Raw genomic sequence first — 12796 nt, 5'->3', positions numbered from 1 at the left:
ATGGGGAGAAGGGATGTTAGGGAGTTTGGGATAGAGAGGCACACACTGCTACATTTTAAAATGGATAACTAACAAGGTCCTACTGTATAGCACAGGGAAGTCTGCTCAGTGTTACATGGCAGCCTGAATGGGAGGGGAGTTTGGAGGAGAATGGACACATGTATACGTATAATGGACACACGTATACGTATAATGGACACACGTATACGTATACTGGACACACGTATACGTATAATGGACACACGTATACGTATACTGGACACACGTATACGTATACTGGACACACGTATACGTATAATGGACACACGTATACGTATACTGGACACACGTATACGTATAATGGACACACGTATACGTATACTGGACACACGTATACGTATAATGGACACACGTATACGTATACTGGACACACATATACGTATAATGGACACACGTATACGTATAATGGACACACGTATACGTATAATGGATACATGTATATGTATAATGGACACATGTATATGTATAATGGACACATGTATATGTATGCCTGAGTTCCTCTGCTGTGCGCTTGAAACAATCACAACGTTCTAAGTCAACTATACTGCGATACAATTTTTTTAATTAAAAAACAAAACCCAGTAAGTAGTTGCTATAATAATAATTCTATTATTACTAATAATGGTTGTAAATAAAAGTGTGAAAGTGAAAGTGTTAAGTCGCTCAGTCGTGTCCGACTCTTTGCAACCCCGTGGACTGTAGCCCACCAGGCTCCTCTGTCCATGGAATTCTCCAGGCAAGAATACTGGAGTAGATTGCCGTGCCCTCCTCCAGGGGATCTGACCAACTCAGAGATCAAACCTGGGTCTCCTTGCATTGCGGGCAGATTCGTTACGGTCTGAGCCACCAGGGAAGCCCACAGTTGTAGATAATTATATTATTGTTTCAATTAACATCAATCTGTGCTCTCCTACACCTCTGGTCAAGCTATTTCCCCCTCCCTGCATATCTTCTCTCCCTGCCTCACCCATGCCTCTCCAAATCCCACCCATCTTTCAAGGCCCAGGTGGATCCTACTATGTTTAAGACAGCCTCATCCTGAACCTGCGGACCTGAATACCAGTGCTGGCATGATCATTTACATCACTAACGAGGGAGGCTTGTCTCACTTTCTGGACAGTATGGAACAGGGCAAAGAGCAGGAGCCCTGGAAGCAGGAGGTCCTGGGTTCAACCCTGACCATGCCACAGATTTGCTGTGTGACTTTGGGCAAGTTGCTTCATCCCTCTGGACCTTAATTGCTTTCTCTGTAAAACAGAGTCATCATAGCTGCCCTGCCCACCTCTCCAGGCCATTGTAAGAACCCAGTGACTTCATGGATGTAAAAGAAATTTTCAAACTTTAACACCTGATCCCAACATAAGGTCTTATTGTTTCTTATAAAAGCAACAACCACAACCATAAGAAATGATCAGTTCACTTCAGACCAGTTGGAGGCCAGACACTTCTGTTTTCATTTACCCCAAACACCGTAAACCCAGATTGCAGAGTGGTCCTAGATTGGGCTAGTTTACACACAGTCACTGAACAGGGATTCCTCTTTGGGGAGACTCAGAGGAAGCCAGAGAGCAGGTGGGGAGGGGCTTCAAGTGAGAGAGATGATTATAAAACTGGCCAGATGTGAACTTCTCTGGGTTCCCTCCAGGGGCCCACCTCCCTCACCTGCTTCTAGCCTCAAGGCCTGGCGCAAGCCTATTTCTCTTCTGGAAACCATCCCTTCCTCCTTCCCACCTATAAACCTGAATTTCTCTCACTCATCCTTCAGACCTTGATTTTAAAGCCCACCTTCTCCTGGAAGTCTCTCTCATTCCCAAACCAGGTCCAGGGGTCCCCTATGTCCCTAACAGACCTTCCATCACCCAAGCAGCCTTTGTCAAATCTGGATCCTCCACAGAATTCAGCCCAAATGCCTTGAGGCACCCATTGTAGGCAATGCATGGACTTGTCTTCCTCACACCCAGAATGGTTCTGGGCATGTGAGAAAAGAGTCACTCAGACCATTTTCTGTGTTCTGCGGCTCTCTGGCTAGGAAAGGCTATGGGATTATTTATGTGTCTCCCTGATGGACCGTGAGCCTTCTGAGGGCAGAGACCATTGTCTTTTTTACTGCTGTTTCCCCAGCGCCTAGCTCAGCACACAAAGTAGGTACTCAATAAAAGCACTGAATGAGCTGCCCCTGTTCACTTCTTCAGTCCATTGAAAACTTGCTAATGATCAAGCAGCACCCACTTGGTGCCTTGCTTTTTCTGGTGCCCAGTGGATAAATCAGAGAAAGTGAGGACTAAAGGCACAGCTTCCTTCCTTGCCCAGAACCAGAATCCTGCACTCCATGCCTGACTACAGTCCAGGCTGCTCCAGAACCTTCCAGCACTCCCCACCTGCCTACAGGAAGAAGGAGAAAAATTGCAAGGGTTGATTTGTTTTCTTCTGTGTCAGGAACTGACACAAGATGCCTTTCCTGTACAGCCTCATCCCACTCTGCCAAGCCCTGACAGTTAGGGATCTGTGGGAAGCAGCCTTGAAGATGTCCCCAGTGATCCCTACCTCCACCTCCTGGCCATCCCTTTGTAATTCTGTAAGCCCCTTCATAACCCTCTCCCCTAGGGTGTGGAGTGGACCTAGCAACTAGCTTCCAACAAACTGAATACAGCTGAAGTGATGGGATGGGACTCCCAAGGCTGGGTTGTAAAAAGCCCTTGCTGCTACTGCTGCTAAGTCGTATCAGTCGTGTCCGACTCTGTGCAACCCCATAGATGGCAGCCCAACAGGCTCCTCTGTCCCTGGGATTCTCCAGGCAAGAATACTGAAGTGGGTTGCCATCTCCTTCTCCAATGCACGAAAGTGAAAAGTGAAAGTGAAGTTGCTCAGTCGTGTCCGACTCTTAGCAACCCCATGGACTGCAGCCCACCAGGCTCCTCCGTCCATGGAATTTCCTGGGCAAGAGTACTGGAGTGGGTTGCCATTGCTTTCTCCAGGGTAGACAGCTAGTCACCAGCAAAGTGGGCTTCAAACCCAGGCCTCAGATCCATCTGCCTTTGGAAACACTAGAATGATTTTTAGAATTTATACTAACCATATGTGCTTGTTTTACAGGCCACCCCCACATACATACGCTGAGGGTCCCCAGGATGAGAAATGCAGGCCAGCATTAGACTCCATCTTTTTTCCTTGCCTCTCAGGTTGCTCCCTCTGGGAAAAGTAGCCTCAGTGTAAGGTGGCCCTGTGGACACGCCCACATTGGAGGGACTGGGGACCACCAATCACCAAGTAAGTAAGCTTAGATGGGGCTCCCCCTCAAGCCTTCAGATGAGCCTGCAGCCCCAGCCAGCAACTTGATTTTAACTTCAAGAAGGACATTAAACTGGAGGCCTTAGCTACAGTGTCAAGATTTCTGACCCACAGAAAATGTGAGATAATTAAATGTGTGTTTGTTGTTTTACTGGTGAAGGAAATGGCAATCCACTTCAATATTCTTGCCTAGAAAATCCCATGGACAGAGGAGTCTTGTGGGCTACAGTCCATGGGGTCACAAAGAGTTGGACATGACTGAGTGACTGAGCATGCACATTGCTGTTTTAAGCCACTAACTTTCAGAGTAATTTGTTATGCATCAATACAGATCACTTAGTTCCATGGTACAGATGAGGAGACAGAGGCTCTGAGAGGCAGTAATTTGCCCAGGGTCACACAGTAAGCAGTGAAGCTGGGCTCTGACTTGCAGACCTGTCCGGCTGTGCAGTCATCCTCACTGGGCTGCAGCTAGCTAGCCAGCCAGCATGCTCGGTCCACTCTGCCCAGTGTGAACCCTCCACTCCACCCTGGTCAGTTTCTCCATGATCTCTGCAGCCCCCATGCACACCCTTTGTTGTGTAGGGTTAAGGGACATGTTAGCACCTGACCATCTGACCCATAGAGCTTGGCCATGGGCAGAGCAGGTCCTGCTGCTCCCTGGAACACCAAATGGATCCAGTGACCAGGTGGGCAAAAGAGAGTGGCAGGGAGTGGGCGTGGGCAGGATGGGCACCCTCACAACCAAGCTAATGTCCATACAGAGCCTCCTGCTCTCATTCACTCCACGGCATCCCAGTCCCTGATGTTTCCAGCAGCCAGATGTACATACAGATGTGTCTCCCAATACCGGCACTGCAGGGAGGGAACCAGCCCTCCTCCTCCCCCTCCTCACCCCAAGATTCCAGAAGGGGATTCCAGATGATAACCTTTCTGAGCCCCTGTCTTCACAGTGACCCCACAAAGTGCCCCAAGCCAGGTCGGAGAGAATGAGGGGACGCATGGCTTAGTCCATGTGCCACACAGACCATCGCCCCCAGCTGTCCTCTGTATGCACATGTGTGCATATACTCACAGCAGGTGTGTGCCTAACGGGGACAGCGTCCAGGTGACACATTGTGCCAGGGGCCTGCCAAGGCTGCAGGAGGTAGAGATGCAGTCTTGGTCTTTATAGGCAGCCGGGGTGTATGGTGTGTGTATGTGTGAGTGTACACTTTTGAGCGCACACAGGCCTGGAGGAGCCTCTGTGGAGACCCTCACATGCATGTACACTGTGCTGGCTGTGCCCCAGGTGGGCTGCCCTTTATGTCTGCTAGCTCACTTACTCTTTCCACAACCCTTCCAGGTAACCCTTACCACCCCCACCCACTGGGACTCAGACAAATAAAGGCACTGACCCAGAGTCACACAGCCAGTAAGAGCAGGACAGGATTCAAACTCTCACCAGGAACAGCCGTCTCACCCCCTCCCCAGCCCTGCCTGGCCTGTCGCCCAGCTCAGGGCTCACATCTTCCCTCCTATCTGCTCCCCCAGACCACCTGCCCCACCTCTGTTGATGTGGTCCAGCAGCCAGGGCCCGAACCCCACATTCTTCCTCCTTCCTCATTGGTCAAGCATCTGTGGGGTTCCAAATACTGGGCTGGGTGAAGAGAACAGATAGGGACTAGCCTAATTCCTCACACCCACAGGCATAAGTGGGGTGAGTGTGTGTGTCACCTGTGTTCACAGACACACCTGCCAGGCTCTGGGGGGCTCACCTTGGCCTAAAAGCCTCCAGAGCTGCTGCCGGCAGACAGGCGGCTCTTTCCATGCTAATCCCGGATCGCCTAAGTCCCTGCGATGGCCTCTCCCCTGCTGCCGGAGTGAGAATTAAGGAACCATGGAGGGGAAGCGGGGAGTTAGCCGCGGAAGGGACAAGGTCTGGATTCCCTCTGAGCGGCCAGCTATGTGACCTCAGTCAGCCATTTCCCTTTCTGAGCCACAGCATCCCCTTTTGTAAAGGGACAGTGAGAGCCAATCTCTCAGGCCCCTGCACCCCAGCATCTGGAGTTTGTTGGTCCAGAGACCAACCTGAGGGTGACATGTGTGTCTGGGTGCACATGTGTGTGTCTTCCGCACATCAGCCCCTCAGCAACCGGTCCATCCTTTGCCCTGGGTCACAGCGGGGTGGGGAGCGCTGAAGAAAGTGAAGGAGGCAGGAGGGAAGAGGAGGAGAGGGTGGGAAGGAGAAGGACGGGGAGCCTCTGTGCTCTCCCCCACCCCATCCTGCCCTCAAGACAGGGAGCAGCTCTGGAAATCTGCCTCATGAAAGAGATCAAGCATGTAACTGCCGAAACCATTTTCCAAATGAGAATTAATCTCTCCCAAGGGTCCCCTGCCAGGCTGATCCCAGAGGAGCCCGACTCCTCACCACCAGCCCGATCACACACACACACGCGGGCACGCGCATACACACACATACACACGACTTGTGCAGAAACACTGACCTCTACCAAATAACAGACTTTCACAAATGTGGCTGCTCACACACGGACACCCAGAGACAAAATGTTCGGCCTCTTAAATATGACACAGGTGGGTACACGTTATGCAGGCACACACATACGGAGGTCTAAAACTCAGGTACAATAAGCCGACACCAGAAACACCAACCACCAGGACGCGTCCACAAGCATACCACTAGGAAAACCCCACACAGCCCCTCACCTCGCACTGTAACCCAGCAACCCAGAGTCTTCAGCCCCAACCAAACCAAGCCCCAGGCACCCAATCAGGAACGAAGGACCTTGTGCTCCAGAGTCAGGTTGCAGGGCTGACAGCACCCCTAGGAAGGAGCAAGCCCCTGGCATCTCCCACTTCCCCCAACTCACCTCCCAAAAGAGGGTGAAACCAGAGCCACCGGGGCAGCCAAGGTCCAGGCGTGGGGACCCGTGGGTACAGACACTCATGCAGGGTCCTGGCTAAGGGGCTCTGTGGGCACAGGCAAACACTTACACTCCACGCCCCCAAACTCCCCCCACCTATTCGTGTTGATGGCAGGCTGGGGGCGGAGCTGGGGTCCACTCACGGGGGCCCAGGCTGAGGAGAGTGGTCCAGGTGAGGGGCTGGCGGCCAAGGCCCTCATCCAATGGTCCGACTCGTGGAGTCTCAGCGCACCCCTGCCAAGCTATCCCCATTCCCCGAAAGAGAGGGAGGAACAGGACATACCCCCAGAACGCCTCCCCAGGCCCGTTAGGCCTTCCCTGGGTCCAGCCCTTATTCACATTGTCCCCTGCGGTCCTCACGATACTCCTGTGAGGAGGCTGCTGTCACTAGCTCCACTGACAGATGAGAAAACCAAGGCTCGAGGGGACGCTTGCCCTTGCTGCCACCGTGTCTGTCTCCTCCAGAGCAGGAGTTCTTGATGGCCATACACCATCTCGGGTACTCTTGGGGTCCCGCTCCCCTCTGAACCCCGGGCTCCCAGGCAGCTGAAGATAGCACGCTGTGTCCTGAGCCTGTTCTGAGGGCCTCTTCGTCCTTCCCAGGCCACGGGCCTGCCCAAGTCTGACTCCAGTGGAAAATGCCAGTCGGCTCCAGACCCTATGCCAGCAGGCCCCACTGGGGCCAACAAGCCCAAGAGGAGCCCCCGCCCCACAGACGGGCAGGGCCAGGCTCAGGTCAGGCCAATCCAAGTCTCAGGCCAAGGCCCAGGCCACTGGCACTGCCTCTGGCCGGCTCCGGATTATGTGTCTTCCAGGGCCTTCCATCTGTCACTTAGCCCTCTGGGCCCAGGACAAAATTCATTTCCTTTTAAGAGAGCCAATGATTTGCTTTTCCCACGTTTCCTTCCCTGCCTTTTTCTTTTTTTAATTAGAAATTACTCTGTCAAAGTCCAGGGCCCGGAAAGGGGAAGTCACCTGGTCACCAGTCCTGGCCACGGCTTCCCACTCGCTCCTGCCACCACCCTCCTTCCATCCCAGGTGCTTCCCCGTTCCTCGGTGCCCACTGAACCCAGCAGATGGAGGCAGCCCCACCTCCTAACGCCCTGCCTGAGGAGGGTGGAGGCACACAGAGGGGAGTGTAGCAGGGACTCCCCAAGGTCAGCCCACACTGTTCTGGCACCAGCCAGTCTGCACAGGAACCCCAACTCCTGGGGCCCAGCGATGACAAAACAAGTCCCTGGGAAGACTTCCCCTTCTGGGTCTGGCGCCACATCGGCCATGTTCCTCCCAAGACCACAGCCCTGGAGCCAAGCAGACGAGGAGACAGGAGTAGGGGCAGGCAGCAGCCACCTAGCAGTCCTCTCTCCCACCCCTTCACCTGCCAGCCTCCCGGTCTGCCTGAGGTCTAGGTGAGCACGGACGTGAACTCCAGGAATCAGAAGTTCATTGACCTCCCCGGAAGAGCACACGCTTTCAGAACTGAGATCAGGCAGTGTGGGGGTGTCACTTGCACACCCCTGTGTGCTTAGGCACAAGTCAGCACAGGTACACACGCACAGACACCTCCGATGGGCACAGACATGCACACACGTGTGTACCCACATATCTCTCCATGGCTCCGTCATGGAGCACAGCACTGACCTCCATGGCCCATATCCCAGGACCCACAAACAGATCCCCCCAGCTGTCTAACTGAGGGTTGCCTCGGGTCTAGGAGAGGGACCTATGGACCCCGGACCTCGCATCCCACCTGGCGCTGATCAGCACCTTGGGGAGGTAAGAGGATGAGGAGACTTTGTGGGGAGACTCAGCTGCCTGACCGACTGCCGGGGAAAGACCCCTCTTCCTGCTTTGCCCAACCTCCTGTTTCCATCCCCTCTGCCCCAGTGCCTGTCACTCAAAGGCACCCCCTTCCAAGGTTCCAGAGCCTCCCCAAGAGGCAAGGGGATGGCCATGCCCTCAGCCCAGTGCCTCTTGGTCCCAGCCTCCCCAAGCGGTCCCCAGGCTGGGGATGGACAGACCCTCAGGTGTCAGCCAGGGCCTTACCGTGGAGGGTGCTCCGGGTGATCTGTCCCCCCATCGCGGGCAGCGGGGAACACGGCCACCTCCGTTTGGCCGGCTGGCCTCGTCACTGAGCCGCCCTGGCAGCCAGCTCCCCTCCCCCTGCCCCCCCGCCTCCTCCTCCGTGGCCAGCAGCAGCCGGCATGGCAGGGCCGAGCCCGCCCCTTCTGCACCCCCCAGCACACGGCGCCCTGCCCGCAAGACGGGCCACACACGCACGCACGCCCCTCTGGCCCCGCTCAGAGCCGCCTCCTAGCTCCCACCCACTCCCAGAGCCTCCCCCACCTCCCCGCACTGGTACAGGCGATGGGATCTGTCATGTTTATTTACATAAGGAGGAGGAGACTAGAGGCTTCCTGAAATAGCCGAGCTCCAGAAAGCGCTGGAGATGCCCCAGCCAGAGCGCATACACACACACACAGACACACACACACGCACTCATGTACGCACGCACACATGCACATTCCCCATCACAGACACACACACACATACACAACCTCGCCATTCACCTAGGCTACAGACATCCACGCGTGTTATGCACCTACTTCCATGCAGACACTGGGAAAACGATGGGATACTGTGGTGAGCAAGACAGACCTGGTCTCTCCCTTCAAGGGGCTTACAATCTCACTCATGCAGCTTAATAACAAAGAGCTGACATCCTCCTAGCCTCTTCCAAGTGCTCCACGCATATTCACCCCTTTGGTCCTCACAGGCTGAACGATAAGCTCAGTACATGGTTATTGTCAATAGGTACCATCATTATTGCTGAGAAATGAGATGAGAGAACAGAGGCACAAAGAGGCTACCTGCCCAGAAGGTGACAGGGCCAGGAGGCAAACCCAGGCAGCCTTGCGGGGCTGGGGGGACTGGGGGTTAGATTCCTTTACCCCCACACCAAACCTTCACTCTCATCACAAACACACAACACACACACCAGCATATACACACCACACTACCTGCTATACCACATCACAGGTATATGCACAAACACAGGCTCACAAGCACTTGAAAGCACTCACCACTGTGCACATTTAGTCACCTCCTGCTCACCAGGACACACCCCTGTACAGACACACCTCGTAGGGTACACACACGGCAGATCCTCACTTCCACAGACTGCGAAGCCTCTGAAGAAATCCTGACGTGCAGAACCCTGTACCTTGGGGGACAGAAGGGGGCCGAGAGGGCAGAGGGTGGTGGGAGGGCAGGCCCTCCAGCCCTGGGCAAGCATGCTGGGACCCCAAGGCATCATCAAGAGACCAGCCACTAAGTGTGTAGCAAGCAGTGCCTGTGTGATCTGATTTCTATTCCAGGTGGCATAAGTTTCTGTTATGTCCATTTTACAGAAGAGAAAGTGGAGGTTCTGAAATGCTCAGGTTACCGAGCAGGTCAGGGGCAGGGGCAGGATTCAAGCAATCTCCCAGCCATCACCATCGGAGTCTCTCCCAGGAGAACAGGACTACCCCCTTCTCCCAGGCCCTGGCTTGGCCCCAGCTCCTGTCTCCAGGCCTAGGGATGTGGGCTCCCAGAGATAGATCTGAGTGGGGAGGGAAGGCTAGGGGGCAGAGGGGTGGGGCTAGGAAAGGAGCCACGGGAAAGGTGTCAGATGGAACTCAGAGGCCCAGGCACTGTAAGGGGCTGGTCTGGGCATCCTGCCCTCACCTCAGGACCCCGCTACTGAGTGGGGGGATCTCCTGAGTGGGCCTGGGGGAGGGGCAGTGAGGGGGGAGGGGCATCCGGTATGGACCTAGGGTCACCAAGCCAGAGGGCTGGGCAAGCCCATAAGCACACAGTGTCACAGCCCCCCAAACCAGAGGCTGGCCTGAGGCTCCTCCCTGGGAGAAGCTGTGACACCTGATTCTACACGGGGTGCTTCCTTTCTCCGGGCACATGCTTGGCTCTATGTGGCCACACACATGCATACACACTCCGTGACACATGTACACACAGTTCCTCTGGAAGGATAAGTCAAAATCTGATCAAGAGGAAACAACTTAAAGACTTCTCCGGGGTAAATAATTACAGAAATAGCAAACACAAGGCCTCAATGTATGCAGGCAGTCCTAAGCACATGACACCTATTAACCTGTTCACTTCTCCCACAACCCTGAGAGATCAACTGCATTCTCATGCCCATTTTACAGATGAGGAAACTGAGGCAAAGAGGCTGCTCTGGAGGCTGTTCCTACAAAGCAGAAGTCAACCCCCTTCAAACCACCTGCCTTTAAAAGCACCAGTTGATAAGCCTTTCCTCACCAAACCTTCCCACTTGGGGCAGCCTGATCACCCACCATCACCCAGCACTGGAAATCCCTCTTCTGGAAGCCCCACTAGGGCCCCCACTGCAGACAGAGTCCCCCTTCTTGGACCTTGTCTCTCCTTTGAGCCTGAGTTATGCCTCTCCCAATCTGCTGTCTTACTCCACCCTACACAGGTACAGTCATGGCCTTGTCTGCTTGTCCTGGCTTCCTGCATGCATTTCAGCAATTCAACATGACTAACACTTATTATGGAGAAGGCAATGGCACCCCACTCCAGTACGCTTGCCTGGAAAATCCCATGGACAGAGGAGCCTGGTAGGCTGCAGTCCATGGGGTCGCCAGAGTCAGACATGACTGAGCGACTTCACTTTCACTTTTCACTTTCATGCATTGGAGAAGGAAATGGCAACCCACTCCAGTGTTCTTGCCTGGAGAATCCCAGGGATGGGGGAGCCTGGTGGGCTGCCGTCTATGGGGTCGCACAGAGTCGGACACAACTGAAGTGACTTAACAGCAACGCTTATTAAGCATCTACGGCATGCCAGACTCTAAGCTGTGCACTGGGGATGCCACAGTGATCGACAGTAGACAGGCCCTGGTTCTCGTGGACCTACAGTCTAGAGAGAAACAGACATTTGTCAAGTGGTAGAGTGAGGAAGATTATCCCAATTCTAGGAAAGTGTTCTGGAAGAAGCAGGGCTCGGGGCAGGCTTTCCTGAAAAGCAACTGTGAAGGATAATTATGTGCGTATCCCTGTGTTGCAGAGGTAGGTTAGAGGCAGGGAGTGAGCATGACACACGCAAAGGCCCTGTGGCTGAAGGGAGCCCAGCCCTTTCAAGAAGCAAGGATGGAGCAGGGACTGCAAGAGCAGCCTGGGGGTATTTTCCCCTGGCAAAACCAGGGAAGCTGGGGACACATCAGGGAGGGCTCAAAGAGCAGGGCGAAGAATCTGGACTTTTTTCTGAGAGCCATAGGGAACTCCTGACGGACTTCATCAGGGAGGCGGCAACACCAGGTCTGAACTGCTAAAAGGCCACCCTGCCATCTGGTGTGCAGAACGCACGGAGGAGGCAGGAAGGCACCAGGGGCGAAAACAGTGGCATCCACAGGGTCAGGCTGGTCCTTGACTTGCCCTTGCTCCTCGGGCCTAGCCTCGTGCCTGCACAGAGCCGGCTCTCAGAAGATCACTCACCCAAGGAACTGAATCTGTGTGACGCTCTGGAGATGGGGGGTGGGTGGGGGCAGGGAGGGTCCTTCAAGTTGACGGCAGTCCACACTCCAGCCACATGAGAGAAGATGAACAGAGAACTGGGCAGCCCCAGGCCTTTACGGCACCACTGTCTGAGGAGTTTTCTAGCAGATTCCCTGGGTTCTGTTTCCTACAAATCCATGTCCCCAATTTAAATGGGAAGTGGCAATGTCCCGTGACTAAGGGTTACCCCCATTGCCTCTCAGGGCAGTGTCCAGGCCTGTACAGCTGACATGGGAGCCAGTGCTGCCCCTCTTCCCAGTTTTATGTGATGCCCAGTTGGGGCATCACATAAATTTTCATTTGGCCAAAGAATTCTGTCAGACCTACATCATTCATTTACTCACCCAGCATTCACTGCGTGCCAACGATGGACCCACTAGTGAGTGAGACCCAACTCTGCCCTTCAGAAGCCAAGCAGGAGCCATGCTGGGATCAAGGAAGGAGGCTCCTTTGGCTCTGGCTGAACATCTGCAGTACTTTGTTCTGTAGCCAGAAAGGATGTGAGAAGAGGATGTGAAAGGGGAATCTACAAGCCAATCTACAGAAGTGACTACAAGCACCACCGTTTATTGAACAGTTGCTATGGCCCAGACACGGTGCTAAGTGTTTCACACACATAATCACACCTACCCACCCCACCACATCCCTGCAGGATCACAATCATCCCCATCTTGCAGGCTATAAAGCTGCGACAGCAAGGATAGAAGGTTACATTGACCCGGAGTTCAAACTCTACTCGAAGTCGAGTTCAACTGGGTAACACTCAAGGCAGAGCTCAAACCCAGATCTGCCTGACATTCAAAACTCACACTTTATCCAGAACAGATGAAAAGGTAGGAGCGCTTCTTTCCTGGGGAAGAGAAGACAAGGGGACAATTATCTCCTTAAGGAATCAGAAGGATTCTAGGTGGAGGCAGGGCCTAGGAATGGTCCAGTAGGCCAAGGGTGACATCCCAGGGATGGAGCTT

General features: G+C 54.0%; 1 protein-coding gene across 3 annotated transcripts in view; it reads right to left on the bottom strand.

The window, feature by feature from the left end:
* The window catches only part of NEURL1 (neuralized E3 ubiquitin protein ligase 1), a 74620-nt gene that overhangs the window by 24847 nt on the left and 36977 nt on the right, over nt 1-12796 (bottom strand). Inside the window, exons 2-3 of one of the 3 annotated variants that reach the window (XM_005225497.5) lie at nt 12638-12678; nt 12173-12311 (exon numbers count right to left, since the gene is read on the bottom strand). The exons of 1 other annotated variant lie outside the window; for it this stretch is intronic. In XM_005225497.5, the coding sequence (XP_005225554.1) occupies nt 12173-12179 (7 nt within the window). In that variant the 5' untranslated portion in view covers nt 12180-12311; nt 12638-12678. Of the gene's footprint in view, nt 1-8297; nt 8351-12172; nt 12312-12637; nt 12679-12796 lie in introns of those variants that run through there. One more of the 3 variants, XM_005225496.5, reaches the window with a different exon arrangement.

Source organism: Bos taurus, chromosome 26, assembly GCF_002263795.3.
Source record: "Bos taurus isolate L1 Dominette 01449 registration number 42190680 breed Hereford chromosome 26, ARS-UCD2.0, whole genome shotgun sequence".
Classification (NCBI taxonomy): Eukaryota; Metazoa; Chordata; class Mammalia; order Artiodactyla; family Bovidae; genus Bos; species Bos taurus.
This window is presented reverse-complemented; position numbering and strand designations above follow the sequence as displayed.